Source organism: Chroicocephalus ridibundus, chromosome 1 (genome assembly GCF_963924245.1).
Source record: "Chroicocephalus ridibundus chromosome 1, bChrRid1.1, whole genome shotgun sequence".
Classification (NCBI taxonomy): domain Eukaryota; kingdom Metazoa; phylum Chordata; class Aves; order Charadriiformes; family Laridae; genus Chroicocephalus; species Chroicocephalus ridibundus.
The window spans coordinates 77,738,754-77,752,767 of record NC_086284.1 but is presented as its reverse complement, the minus strand read 5'-3'; the positions used below and the strand labels follow the sequence as shown (position 1 = coordinate 77,752,767).

Below are 14,014 nucleotides of genomic sequence, written 5' to 3'. Positions count from 1 at the left end.
ATTAGTGTGATAGCTTAAGTAGTCACAAAGAAACTGAACAAGATGAAGCTTTCGTTAGAAATCTCTTTCTTTTTTTCCCATTTTGTAATCTTCACTTCTTATATGTTACCAGTCATAACTCTAACTGGTATCAAATTGCCAAGATGAAGAGAAGTCAGGAAAAAACGTTTTAAGTGTTAAGTCAGGGAAAAAATAATAATTACGTTGGCTCTTTCTTTTTCCTTTGTGTGCATGTATAGCACTGCTTTTAAAACTAGGTCATACAGTATATCTGCTCCTGTAGTTAGCTCTTTCTGAGGTTTCTGTTACCTGTGCACTGTGCCTTTGGGTACATCTGCTCAGCATCGTTCAGGCACATGTGAATTTATACTGTGCCCTGTGCCGGCCACGAGCAGCACTGCTACAATTATCAGTGCTCAACATAAGCTTTGAACTTTTGCAGAGAAGCCAACTTTCGGTTCTTTCAGCATGTGAATGAGTTTGCATGAGCTCGGACAGGGTGAGCTGGCTTCTATCTACCGAGCAAAGAGCTCTGAGGTGCACGCAGCACACAGAGCTGCCTCAGACTTCACTGGGAGTTGCTTGAATACCCGACCTGCAGGACCGGTCCCAAAATAAACGAACCCTGGTCATGCCATCTGAGCTCTGTAGCGGTACTGCATGTTGCTCCTCTCAAGACAGATGCAGACGATACATTGCTGTCCTAGTGAAACATGCCCTGGTCATGAAATGACTACAATTAAAGGTAGAATCAGCCAGGGTACCCCATGATTGTAGCTTGAATACTATTGATTGCTGATGGCAATGTTGAAAAAATGAAGAAACTTTCTCTAGCAGAGAATAACAACCACTTCTGAGACCATATACATGGGCAACAGAACATCACTCAGGAAAAAATACAGTGATATATAGCTCCGGAGTACAGATACAATTCAAGGTTCGCGCTCAGAGCTGTGACAATAAGCAGTAAAAGACACCGTGCAAAGGAAAGAGTTGTGACAGTGCAAGATCTCTCATGGAGATCACCTGAGGTGAGCCCCAACCGCTCCTCCTTTCAGGCAAGGCTGGGAAGCATTGTCCAAAGTGCTCAGGAATGAGGAGACAACCACAGAGCTGACATGTTTCCCAGTGTCTTGGTTTGCATACATCGCTGCCTACTGGCCCTTCGTCAGCCTGGGCACTCTTCTGCTGAAATACATGTGGCCACCTATTTTGTTGACAGGGGGTCCAGGGGAATGAGTGGACACAATATCCATTCCAGACACGCAACAGTGCTTCCAGCAGCCCATTTTTTGTATCAAAGCCTTCCAGTAAGAGGCACAGTTTGACAGGAAGCAAGGCTCCTTCTTTCTGTATGTCTAGTTCTTCTTGCCCTTTCAGAAGCAGAGAATTGGATATACAAGAAAGCTGCCAAGTGTGTGTCAATTTAGCTCCTACAGAGCCCCTGGTCTCATGTGTTTTTCAGCAAAGACCGTTTTCACGAGTGCTGATGTGAGAATCGCTTCTAACTGATGTGTAAGCCAGGAAAAGGCCCAGTCTGCCAGGAGTTCACCACCAGTACATTGCAGAAGGCATCTGGGGAGACAGAAGAGCAGTCAGTCCTGTAGGTGGACTGTCAATAAAGGCTAAATTAGATATGCTCAGCAAGTACCGCAGCAGCACCAACAGAAGATAAAATATTTTTTTATTCTGAGTCCAAGCTGTGGCACCTCTGCTACACAAAGGGTTTTACAATCATGTAAAACTGACTGTAGGTTTTGACACACAGGTGGAGGAAGACAGGTACAGGTAAAATCATGCATTTGGTCCTATTCTGTGCCAAATCATTTTCACATGATTTTCAGGAAGCCAGCCTGGCCATTTTAAAGTTGCAGCTGAGAGGCCCAAGTGTGAAAGGGGACAATTATGTTTTAGTGGACTAGTTCAGATTTTGGCAGAACCCAGGCAATTACAAGCCTCCACGAAACCAGGATCTGAATGGGCTGGATTCAGCTTCAAACACCTGCATTTACAATGGAAATGACTATACATGAGCCTGTTGCAGTCACTGGAGATCTGCCCAGTACAGTCAGCAGCATCCACACTTTCCGACTCACCCTAAAACAGACACTTAGATTTCTACGGATGATAAATCCACGGCTGTAGCAAAGATCAGGCAAGAAAGGCACCAGTGAATCCTGCTACTTCATGATACTGCTCTGGAAAAAGAGTTGCATATCCGTATAGATCTTACTTAACAAGAGGAATAATAATTCAGCCTGTATTTAAAAGTCACCAGTTGTTATGGATCCAGCATGGGCTTTCTGGGGACATAGCTATTTATCTAGGAGGTAGTAAGAGGTTTTGTAGATTCTGAGACCAGCTAGTGGAAGTAGTGGAAGAAGGCCTTTCTGAAGACGGCCTACATGCACAGCCAAGTTCTTTGATTCACTCCTAACAATACTGTTTCCAGTTTCTGGCCTCAGTACGTTACATGAATTAGGTTAGAATTACCCTACATTCTTTGCACAAAACATTTCCCAAATGCCATGTCAAATTATCCTTTCAGCTACACCCGCAAATCTTGGTTGGCTGTCCTGTTTATGGACTCCATGTTAAATCAATCAACAGCTACAGACTGTCAAATCCTTAGTGCAAGTGCAATAAAAAGCAATGTGTGAGCTTTTTTGCCTTTTTTTCTTTTTTAATCTCTAAAGATAATCTTTAAAAAACATGCACACAGTTCTACCTCAATTCCTTTGTGGACTGAACAGGAGAGGAAACATTCAGAAAGAGTTTCACAGAAGAGAGAGATGATAAGATCAAAAGTACAGATTTCAAATAGAATATATGTATATGTTTGCTCAAAAATTCCAATCAGACCATGCAGATTCAATATAATATCATCAAGTTTTCTGAAGATTGAGGGATTCCCTGTTGGGGATCTGCCATATTGTTCACCACAAACACCTTGTGCCAACAAACTGTTACTTCTTTTCCTGGCATTTTAGGTCAGAAGGGAAATGATCGACTACGCTTTTTCCTCTGACTTTCACAACAGCTATGTGAGGCAATTACTTGTAGGAGGAAATAATTGCAGATCGGAACTCATTGTCTGTCAATCCTGAACATAGATAATATTTGAAAGATTTAAAGTTATAAAGGAAATCAATTCATGTGTTATTTAAATTTATACTCGATCGGGCACTTTCTGTGGTCAAAGTTCTACAAAACCACAAATCTTCACCATCTTTCCATAACTCAAGGGCAAGCTACCTGCAGGAGGGCCCTCTGGCACAGGGGAACTCCACACTACCCAGTATGTCTGCCAGAATGGTTAAAAGGAGCTTTGCAAGCTGGTTGTCCATGGCCACGCACCACCTGACAAAAAACCGTGGTCTAATGAGTTCAAGGTTCCCCGCCAGGCGTCAGCAATATTTCAGTAACGGCTTGCACACATGCTCTTCCTCCATGATACGTGCAAGACAGCATTATTTCACCGAGAGGCAAGTTACCTTGTGCTGTTGGGAAATAAGAGCACACACATGGGCAGCGACCGCAGAAGAGTGTAAGCCCTATAGAATGAATTCCTGGGCTGTTATTTTGAATTCTTAAAAGGGGTTGCCCTGGCTTTGCTAATCCTTTTTAAAATATCAGACTGGGAAAAAAATAAAGTCTGCCTATGTAGGAAAGACCAACATACATATATAATAGTCTAGCTATTAGCCCATAAACTGGAACCTCTTTAAATCCAGTTGAGGATGCTGACTCTGACTGAAATTTCAACCTGCCTAGAAAATCGATCAGTGGAGTTACACAAGTTGGGTTTCAATTGACCTAAGGTTTTGCTCACAGAATTCTTAAAAGCTGAGTATCTTGCTCACCAATAAAGAAAAGTGCAAACTGCTTCATTTTGTAGTCTAACTAGCACGTAAAGTCATAGAATCACAGTTCAGACGCAGAGAGGTTTTTGTCAATACTGGCCCACAGCCTTACTATTTCCATAAACCTGACTACTGCAGAAATGAACTTTTTAAAGACCACATTGACTAGTTTCAGTCTGAATGGGGTTATTGACACAGATGATAGTGGCTGTGTTTATGCAAACCTTATCTAAATTAGGATGAACGTTGCTAACACCAGGACAGAATCCTGACTTTGCTAATTTATGGTTAGCAAAGATGAAGGTTCAAGTGCACGAAAATTCAACTATAAGCAAAACTGCATAGTCCAGGACAGACACAGGAAATGCAAAGGTAGCTATGTACAGTTAATTTTACTACTTACCTAGTTCTGAAGAATCGGTACAGTATTTCCTTTTGATGTTTCCTTGTCTCTCACCTGTATATTTAGATTTCACACTTAGAAAGACTTCTTTGGTTGAATCTGGGAAACTCCCAATTGCACTCTCTCAGGCTGGAGAAGGGAAACACTCTCTAACAGGCAGAAATGATAGGATTATTTTTATTCACTTTTGAATAAAGCTGCTTTCTTCTAGACTGATATAGCAAACAAGCTCAACAGACACGTACCCCTGTGACACTACAGCTGGTAATGCTTCTACATTTTCTTACTGAAAAAATAGAGAGGTTTTTTACCTTTCCATGTGAAATCCTTGTGGAGAGAAGACACTCTTCTTTTACCTTGCCCTAACTCTTTGAGGTCAAAGCTATAACCACCATAGGGTTTACTTTGACTAGGTGTACTGAGATAAAGACTGAAGTTTGTCTCCGCAAGAGTTTTTGATTAACACAGTGATTATAATATAACCCTTTCATTGTAAAATCTACACCATCTTTTGCAGTGAAGGCCTGCATATGGTTTTCTTATGTCCTTGAGTTGAATAATCTTTGGTGAAAAATAAGAAATAAAGAACAGTTTTATTTTTCTAAAGCTTAATGACATAGGAGGTCAGGAATATGGCAGCTAGTTAGATATTTTCAGAGTTGTTTTGTTTGCTCAGAAATACTTGTACACGCAAGTGCACAGAGAAGTCTCATTTCCCAAATGTGTTTATTCTTAAAAGAAGATAAGCTAAAGCCTAGTGTGAAATCGTGCCTTTGTGATAACATAACTACAGGCTCAGCAACAGTTTCTGATCTTTGCAGTAGCAATACTCAGAACAAAACAACAGATACCAAAAAAAAAAGAAATCAGCAAAAAGAACAGGGAAGGCCCAATACAAAGAAGTTTCTTAGAAGACTTAAGTTCAGATCTTGACTGAGTGAACCAAACCCTTGGCTTTTAGAGATGTAGACGTGTAACCTTACAAGCTAAAATTTGCATGAAAGTTTATTGCAAGGGTGAGAAAGAATCATCCAGACAAAACCTGCAGCCTCTTTCGGTAAAGCCTGTGATCAGTTTAAGGAACACGCAGTCAGAGATGCGCTCATTTACATTCCTCAGTTTGGTGAACCTGAACATTTGCAGAAGTGTTTCTCTGAATTGTATCAACGATGCTTTACAAACAATAACTGAGACGCGCTACAAAAGGGCACTTTTTCTTCTTGTTCCTCTGATAAAACCCCCTACTCTATCTAAATATCAAAGTGTTTGTCACTTTTCTCACAACTGAAGATGACTGGCTGCTGGCTCCTTGCCTTCCTGGCTCCTCCTTCGCCTCATACTCAGTCTACATCGAAATTAAATGTCTGTTTTCTGTGCTTGTCTAACATTCTTTCATCTCACTAGCAATTCAGACACTCCAGGAGGGGTTGAATCCCCAGCAGGAACACTGCACACTGAGGATCCTTAAGTTTTCAGCAATTTTAGCTACATTTAGGTAAATATAAACTATCCTAACCCTTTAGCTCTTGTTACTGCTTTGTAACAGTATTAAATTGAGCGAGTAAAAAAAAAATTTTCAAAAAATGAATTTTTTTGAGAAAAAAAATACATCCTTCAGCCACATTTATGTTGATTAAAAACTGTGAATATGACTTCTCTAAGCGCTTACAATAAAATCTGTGCTTTCATTTTGCTTCATTCTGAATCAGTTTGCAATTGAGTTGAAATTGCATTTCAGTTTGGTTTTCCTGTAATCTGAAATATGCCATCCTACCTTCTTCAGCTGGAAGGGTGTCTTTCCAAAAGTGTAACAACATCAAAGAATTTATGAAATAAGACATTTTTATTTTACACAATAGTGCTTTGACAGGTAATGAACCAAAAATTACGAACCAGAATAGGTTTTGGAAGGCTTTCTGCTGCATGATATGTTTTGAGATTTATTTTTCCACCTCAAATCACAAAACAAATCACAAAACTTTTTATGAAATGGTAGTTCTGGTTTTCATTTGGCTTACAGGCTTCTTGCCTGTGCACTTGACAGGTGCACTTGACACTGACAACAGGAAGAGAATAGATGTAAGTCAGGAAACACATCAGTTTTATTTAGTAGTCCCCTAAAAAGAAAGTAGACACATCTCTATTGTTACTCTTCCACGGCCAAGAAATAACACAATCCTCTTCTGATTTTTTTACCATTTGACCTTCAGTATACCCTTTAATGTTTTATTTGTCATCTTTTGCCAATTGAAGGGAAAGGAATCACCATTCCTGCCAAAAAGGCACTAAGCAGATGTCACCTTTGCTTATGGTTACAGCTCGGATGAAAACCTGGCGTTACTGAATTTCCAAATGAGCTTTCTGTGCAGAGTGCCATGAGCCAGTGAGTACAAAGAGAAGCAAAAAAACCCTGCCTGGATTTAGCGAGGGTTACTTCATGGCTGTAGGTGCTCTTAGTACCGAATATAAAACTAAAATACATCTATCCACTAAATATTTCAGAAATGAGGCAAGCAGAAAAGCTTAACTTTTCTCTTTCTGCGTCAGATTCTTGAGGACTGACGTAAATGACAATAAGACCGGATCTTCTCACTTGAAGAATCCTTACTGAGTTTTTGTTTCTGTCTACCAGTATGTCCATCTGTCTGTTGTAAGATTAAATATAGCTCTCCCCAAAATAAAAGCAAAATCATGTCTTTCTAACAGGGATATTTATGTAACAGAACTATATTTTTACAGATTATGCATATGAAACCTTAGCTGAGGGTTGATATTTTTAAATTATCCTGCAGTAAAGTTTCTCATGCAGAGAATGCATACAAGCTCCACTGATTTGAATTGCATTGGAAACCTGAAATTGAAAGGAAGTAACTCATAAAATCTAAGGGGAATCTAATTCTAATCCTCATAAAGATTACTTTCTCGTTTGGTTTATGACATTTTCAAGTTAAACCACAAGAGACAGGGACTGTGGTTGCAGTGGGGGAAGGACGTAAAGTTAACCTGAACAAGATGAAAATATAAATACAGTATTAACTAAACCCAAGTAGGTGCAATACTGGGAGAGGTAAAGTACGTTGTAATTCTATATTGTGGGTCCAGCAGCTTAACTTGGGCATCTAAAAAGCAAAGCATCGCAAGTAAGGGTGACTCAGAACAGGAATTTCTGCTGGCCCAGGCTTTCCTGAACAAGGAATTCAGGATTAGAGCCCCAGAAGCATTTGTCAAAACAAAAGGCAAAACTGGAAGGAGGATTTTCTGTACTCTACATTTCCCCAAGAGGATATTTGCCCTTGAGAATGACTTGCAACAACAGTCTTGTGTCCTTTGCATGCCCCCCCCTCCCCTGCAGAAGACACTAGGGAGCCACTGCATCAATTCTTCTTTTGCTCCTTGTGATGGACATCTTCTTATTTGAAAACCGTTCCAAGGGGACCTACCCTTTTTTGGAGAGCTCTTGTAGGCACTTAACCACAAAGTCTGGTGCCTTTCAGCCCCTATTCAAGAGGTGCCTAAATTTAGGAGGCGCTTATCTTTTTCTGAAGGTAGTGTTCCACAAGTGCGTAAGATTTGCCAGTAGCCAGGCCATGAATCCTGACACTGTTTTGCGTACTGCAGCATCTATGTGTGCATTTTTTTTTAATCTCCTTCTTATCAGGATGTGCTCTCAGAAAAAGCAAGTTTAGAAGAAATATGTTTGTGGTTAGCCCCAACAACAAACCAAATGTAAGAGGTATTCAATAGCTTTATGACCAATGTGACACATTTAACTGAAATTTTCACCTATATTCTTACCTCCCAAGTACATGCAATTTCTATAGGAACAGTATCTAGGGGTGAGATTCCTTGGCGTGTGAGAGCAAGTATCTTTCACTTGCAAAGGCTTCTTATTAGAGGTCTCTAGATACTTTGACATAGATAGAAATTTTCTATTTGTTTTGGGAAGTTTAGGGTTACTAGGCATAAAGGGGTGCTATTTGGGAAGGATTTTTGAGGCAATGGAGTTCATGAATAGGTATTTATTATGCAAGTCATAGATAGAAGAGTTGAAATAGCATTTAGGGACATGGTTTAGTGATGGTTTTTGTCAGTGTTAGGTTGATGGTTGGACTAGGTGATCTGAAAGGTCCCTTCCAACCTAGGCAGTTCTATGATTCTATTATTTTTTTCCAAGAGCTTTGTGTCAGTGAGTGCTTTTTCAAGTTCTTCTGAAAACTGAAGAGTTAGTTTCATTCCTGATATAGCTCCACTGGCAAGAGCAGAATTTCATCTGCAATGGATTTGGCTTAATGGGATTTTTGCAGTTGTGATCATGTGATGTGCTCATTACGTGGAACATGTTTGCTGTGTGTCACGTGCCTGATATATTAGGAACATGTCTGACTTATTTGCAACTCCTGTTTTCTTGTACCTTTTTCTGGGCTTCCAACAGCTCAGCTAGAAGCTCCTGAAAGACTGGCAACGTTAGTTAATGTCACGTGTTTGATTCTGCCTCTCACTACTTCTGAATATTTTTAGCTGACATTCGAAACACTATGTCAAATTGATCAGATCAAGAAACAACAGAAATAAGCCCTGACTGAGCTTCTTGCTGCTGTAGTTGTGTTTTTTCTGGACCTGCACTCAGTTTATTTTGGGAGTATCTCTCTACTACACTACAGCCTTCAGCAGAGACTTCACCTTTGCCAGGTCTCAGGAACCATCAACAGTTATTTTGTGAAAGGTGTAGCAAGTTATCCTGTAAGAGCCTCTGTCAGAAATCACAGTTGTTATCAGAATGGCTGCTTCCAGCTAGTTAGCACTGAGGGCTGACGTGTCTGATGGACTGACCCGTTACACTGCTCATGGGTACAGCCACGCAACTAAATTAAAAGTCTTATTTAACTAGATCTGAGGTTAAGTGACACCAACTGACTGGCACATACGTTTTTTTAATCTAACCACTTACAGGACGTGTGTCTTGCAAAGAGATGCTTGGATTAAACAGTGTATGTGACCAGAGTCCACAAGTAGGAGCGTGTGCCTGAACCCACTCTCTGTCCCTTTTTTATTAAGCAGCACAGATGTGCCCAGAGTTACAGGCTGGCTTGGGCTGGCAGCCTTTTCAGGCCCCCATTGCCATTCTTCACAGAACTTACTGTTGCTTTATCCTCTGTCTTTCTGGTCATTCATGGCCATTTCTTTGCTTTTTCGACCCTATTCTTTTATGACACCGAATCCTTGTACTTGCAGCTTAATGAAAGCAAACACGCATGCCTGTAGCACGTTGAGGAATGAGTTCTTGCTTGCAACTGCTAAATGCTGCTACGCTGTATAAAATAAATAAGCTAAACCATGAGCTATTGTGTCTGCCAAGAAAGATCTATACAGGCCAGACAGTGAAAGCACGGTTTTGCTTTGCAGACTGCAAAACTGAAACTAATTTTGCAGAATTACAGGTGATGCCAGTAAGACAGCTGCAAACAGAACGTTTTTTAATAACATACATCTTGCAGAAATTGAAACTCAATAGCTTTTCTTTTTGTTAGAAGGGGGCTTGTTGCTTCTTTACCCTGGTCTCTTCAGCCTGTAAACCAGTCCAAGCAACTGCAATCTGTCCCTGGTTCTCGATTATACATGGTGTTTTCCTTACATTCTTTTTACATCATGAGTACACCAAGAACAATTGATTGCATGTTCTCCTTTACCCTGTTGAATGAATGAATGAACGAATAAATAAATAAATAATTACCCAGCACTTACTTGGAATGGATCACCATTCAGTTGAGAGGAAAAAAGAGGAATTGTGCATTACAAGAAGCAAGGTCATGCCATCTAGAACAGATAGGATGGCTTTAGCTTACAGAGATCCTATGGCATAGTGTTCTCATGCAGACATCAATTTAATTTCTATTTGTGATATGTGGTTTTCTTTATGTTACAAAAACATAAGTGGTGTGACAGCATGTAGACTGCAAAAAGTATCAGAAAACCAGTCAGCAAGGAAAAAGCAAAGCTAGGAAGAAGTGAGACTGGTAAAACATTACCATCATTCGGAAGAAGGAGAGAGTTTTGAGGAGATGATTTTAATGGATCCTGTTCATTCTGAGATAATCTGTCAAACTACGTAGGGCTTTTTCTTAGTTTGATTAATAGAAGAAGTGTGTTCTTAATTTCTGTTTTGACATAGTGTGTTGCTCTCTTGACTTTGTCCTCTAGGTTTTTAAGCCAAGTGTTCATGATCCAGCTGGCTCAGAGGGATCAACAACCCCCTTGTGAATAATGGTTAAAAACGTATCCCACCTGGATGCTGAAACCCTGACAATGCTGCAGAATAAAGCTATCTCCATCACCCTCCCAGTTGTGTATTCACTGGTGGCAATGATCAGTATCCCTGGCAACTTGTTCTCACTTTGGGTGCTCTGCTGGCACATCAAACCCAAAACACCTTCTGTTATCTTCATGATCAACCTGAGCATCACAGATCTCATGCTGGCCTGCTGCTTTCCCTTCCAAATTTCTTATCACATCCAAAGCAATCACTGGACCTTTGGCAAGACTCTTTGCAGCCTTGTGACCGTGATGTTCTACTCCAACATGTATTCTTCCATACTGACCATGACTTGTATCAGCATCGAGCGGTACATGGGTGTGGTATATCCCATGAAGTTGATCAAGTGGAGAAGGAAAAGATATGCCCTGGCTGCCTGCCTAGGTATGTGGATTTTCTTGCTACTGGCCTTCTACCCACTAGAAAGCACAGATCTGACCTATGAAGTGAAAGAACTGGGGATTATAACCTGTTTTGACGTCCTCAAATGGGATATGCTGCCCAACTTTGCAGCTTGGGTAGCGTTTCTCCTCACACTGTTTGTTGTGCTCTTCCTGATCCCTTTTGTTGTAACGGTTGTATGCTATATTGGCATCATTCGGAAGCTTATTCAGACATCGAACAGATATGGTAACAGGCAGAAGACAAGATCCATATACCTGGCGATGATAGTCCTTCTGGTATTCATCACTTGCTTCGCCCCAAATAACTTTATCCTACTCGTGCATATGATCATCCGCCTATTTTATGGCAGGAGTTTGTACCCTGCCTACAAGCTCACCTTGTGCCTCAGTTGCCTCAACAACTGCATAGATCCCTTCATTTATTATTTTGCATCCAAAGAATTCTACCAGAAATTCATGCAAGTGTTTCGCCCTAAGGTACTGGTCAGCGACAGTTTGGAAACCAGAAGGGAAAGCTTATTCTCTGGCAGGACCATGTCAGCCAGGTCGATGTCAAGTGGACCTATGGATGGATTAGAGGGAGTGAAGGTCTATTTGCAAAGGCAGGAAAGCGTTTTTTAGCCTTAGACATCCCCAGAAGAAAGGCACGTTTGAGATCCATGGGTAGACACAGAAAACATTTATTTTTGAATGGCTACCCTCAAAATACCTTGCTCCAGTGAGAGAACTCAAGCCATACTTACATTGCGCATCCTACTTCAGTACTTTCCGGTAAGAAATGGAAGTGTCATAGGAACTGATTTTATTCAAGAAGGCACTGAAGCAAACCCAACATTGATAATTAGGGGTTGGCCTGGAATTAGTCCTACTATATGAAACCAAGGGATAAGTTTAGAAGGAAAATTACTTTCAGTTTGTATTATCTCAGTGTTTAACCAAAAGTTTGTGATTCTCACTGAATGTGAAACTGTATATGAATTAGAGCATACACTGAAGTTGGATTTGAGGTAGTTATTTTTCTAAGCAATGTGCTGCATATTTTTTTTGTTGTTTTTTGGGTTTTTTTAAATACATTTCTTTCTCTCCTGTTGTATCTCTATAAAAGAATGAGTAAAAATAGCTTGTCATTTTACCATTAATGCATAATGCACAGCCACTGTGAATTCACCACAACACTCACCCTACTGTTTATCAGAACCAAACCACACTAACCTTTGAAAAGGTTAGGTTGACTCATATTATTTATTTCAATTTTATATAGGAAAATATCTCATACAATGAAAGGGACGCTAGCACTTACGATGTTTGAGACTACTTCAGCTGCTGAGCGGATTATATTTTCATTTCTTGAAGTTATTAATTACTCAGGACAGTGGGGTGCGGTTCATTTAGGAAGACAGATTTTCTCCTATCAACCTACTACAGTAATAACGCTGCTGCTTGTATGTGATTGGTATCAACAAGCCGTTTTCACCAATTCACTATAGGCTATATGCAGAAGCACCATCCACCTCAGCAGAGAATTTAGCTTTATATAACGCACGGGCAGTGAGTTTATCTTCCTTATGGCAATGGTGTGGATTATTAACCAGATTTTCAGCTGGGTATATGAGAATTCAACCACAGACTGGAGTAATTGTATGCCAGCAGAAACCAGATGAAAACCTGTCCCTATGGCCAGATGTCAGAAACATACTTCTTTCAAGCAGGCAAACAGAACGAAGAAGAAAAATGTACCAAATGCCCTGGAAATAGGTTATGGCAGGTTGATTGTGCAGTCCTGTGTTTGGGATTCCTCTCTGAAATATCCCCCTCCAGCTTGTTTGCATATCATGGGTCATGTTTTAATTCTTCTCACATCACAACAACTGCCTGTGTGCTTGGAAAGATGACTGCTACAGAATCTGTAGTGGGAACAGACAAAGGAAAAGTTCTTCCTGTAGTATTTACAACTTTTTACCTACCTTTGGCCCTCATTGACAGTGAAAAGCCAAAAAATACCCGACAGAGCCAGACAAGTTTCCCCTCACAAGCGAGACAAAGCTATATGGTGACCTTTTGCTGTGCTGTGACTCCATCCAACGCTGAGTAGGAGGTTGTCTTTGACATTGTGGAAAGTTGGTTCAGACATCACATGCTATCCTGATTTCTGAGCTCCTGTGCTTAAGTAAAAGACAACACCCAAGGCCCTTAAAATCTGCCTTTTTCCTTTATATATGAGATGATTAAAACACAGTTTTCTACCACTAATCACCACAAATTTCTTCACGATAGAGGCTGGATAACACAAAATCAGCTGTGACATGTTTGCACGTCCTATCTTCTGCTGAAGTGTTGTCTTTCATTGTATTTATATTCAATTTATATTCAATTGGAGCAGGATAAATGTGAGTGAACCTCGTAAATTCAATTTATATTCAATTTATATTCAATTGGAGCAGGATAAATGTGAGTGAACCTCGTAAAACCTTTCAAAAGCCATCTGAAGTGTTTTGTGGCGTTTCACAGTGGTAGTTTTAATTGATCTGCACATTTTCTGCCCACAAGGCCAACGCGTCCAAACCTTCTTGTCAACTTGCCTGGAAGCTACCCTGCACTACCAGCCTGTGTGCGGTGAGGTGGGCTTGCTACTTTGGGTCACCTTGTATGTTCTGAAAGAGAGGAGCCCACTGAACACCTCCCTGTGTGAGCCCGGGGCTCTGAGCTCCTGTGTCAGTTCTCGCTCATGCTCCAAAGTGCCTGCTTGCGCCAGGACCTCCAAAGAAAGAACGGTGGCTCTTCCTAAGCTGTCCCACAGCTGTCAGGGAGAAATTCAGTTAGTTTACTTATGTTTTGCAAACCTGCACTGCAAAAGGCAGTGTGTGGCTTCACCTTGCTGTTCAAGTCCCTTCACCATCCACTTCCACAGAATTCCACTTTTCTCACCACCAAAACTGTTTTCGGCATTTTGCTGTGGCAGAAACTTTTTTTGGAGGTTATACTGAAATCTCCTTTTTTCTTTTTTTTTTTAACTTGCAAATATTTTTACAATAAA

General features: G+C 40.6%; 1 protein-coding gene across 5 annotated transcripts in view; it reads left to right on the top strand.

Moving 5' to 3' along the window:
- The window catches only part of P2RY8 (P2Y receptor family member 8), a 57,084-nt gene extending 43,631 nt beyond the window's left edge, over positions 1-13,453 (top strand). For all 5 annotated transcript variants that reach the window (XM_063340733.1, XM_063340715.1, XM_063340743.1 and 2 more), the window contains one exon: positions 10,465-13,453. In XM_063340733.1, coding sequence (XP_063196803.1) covers positions 10,528-11,601 — 1,074 coding nt within the window. In that variant the 5' untranslated portion in view covers positions 10,465-10,527 and the 3' untranslated portion in view covers positions 11,602-13,453. The remainder of the gene's footprint in view (positions 1-10,464) is intronic.
- The last annotated feature ends 561 nt before the right edge of the window (positions 13,454-14,014 follow it).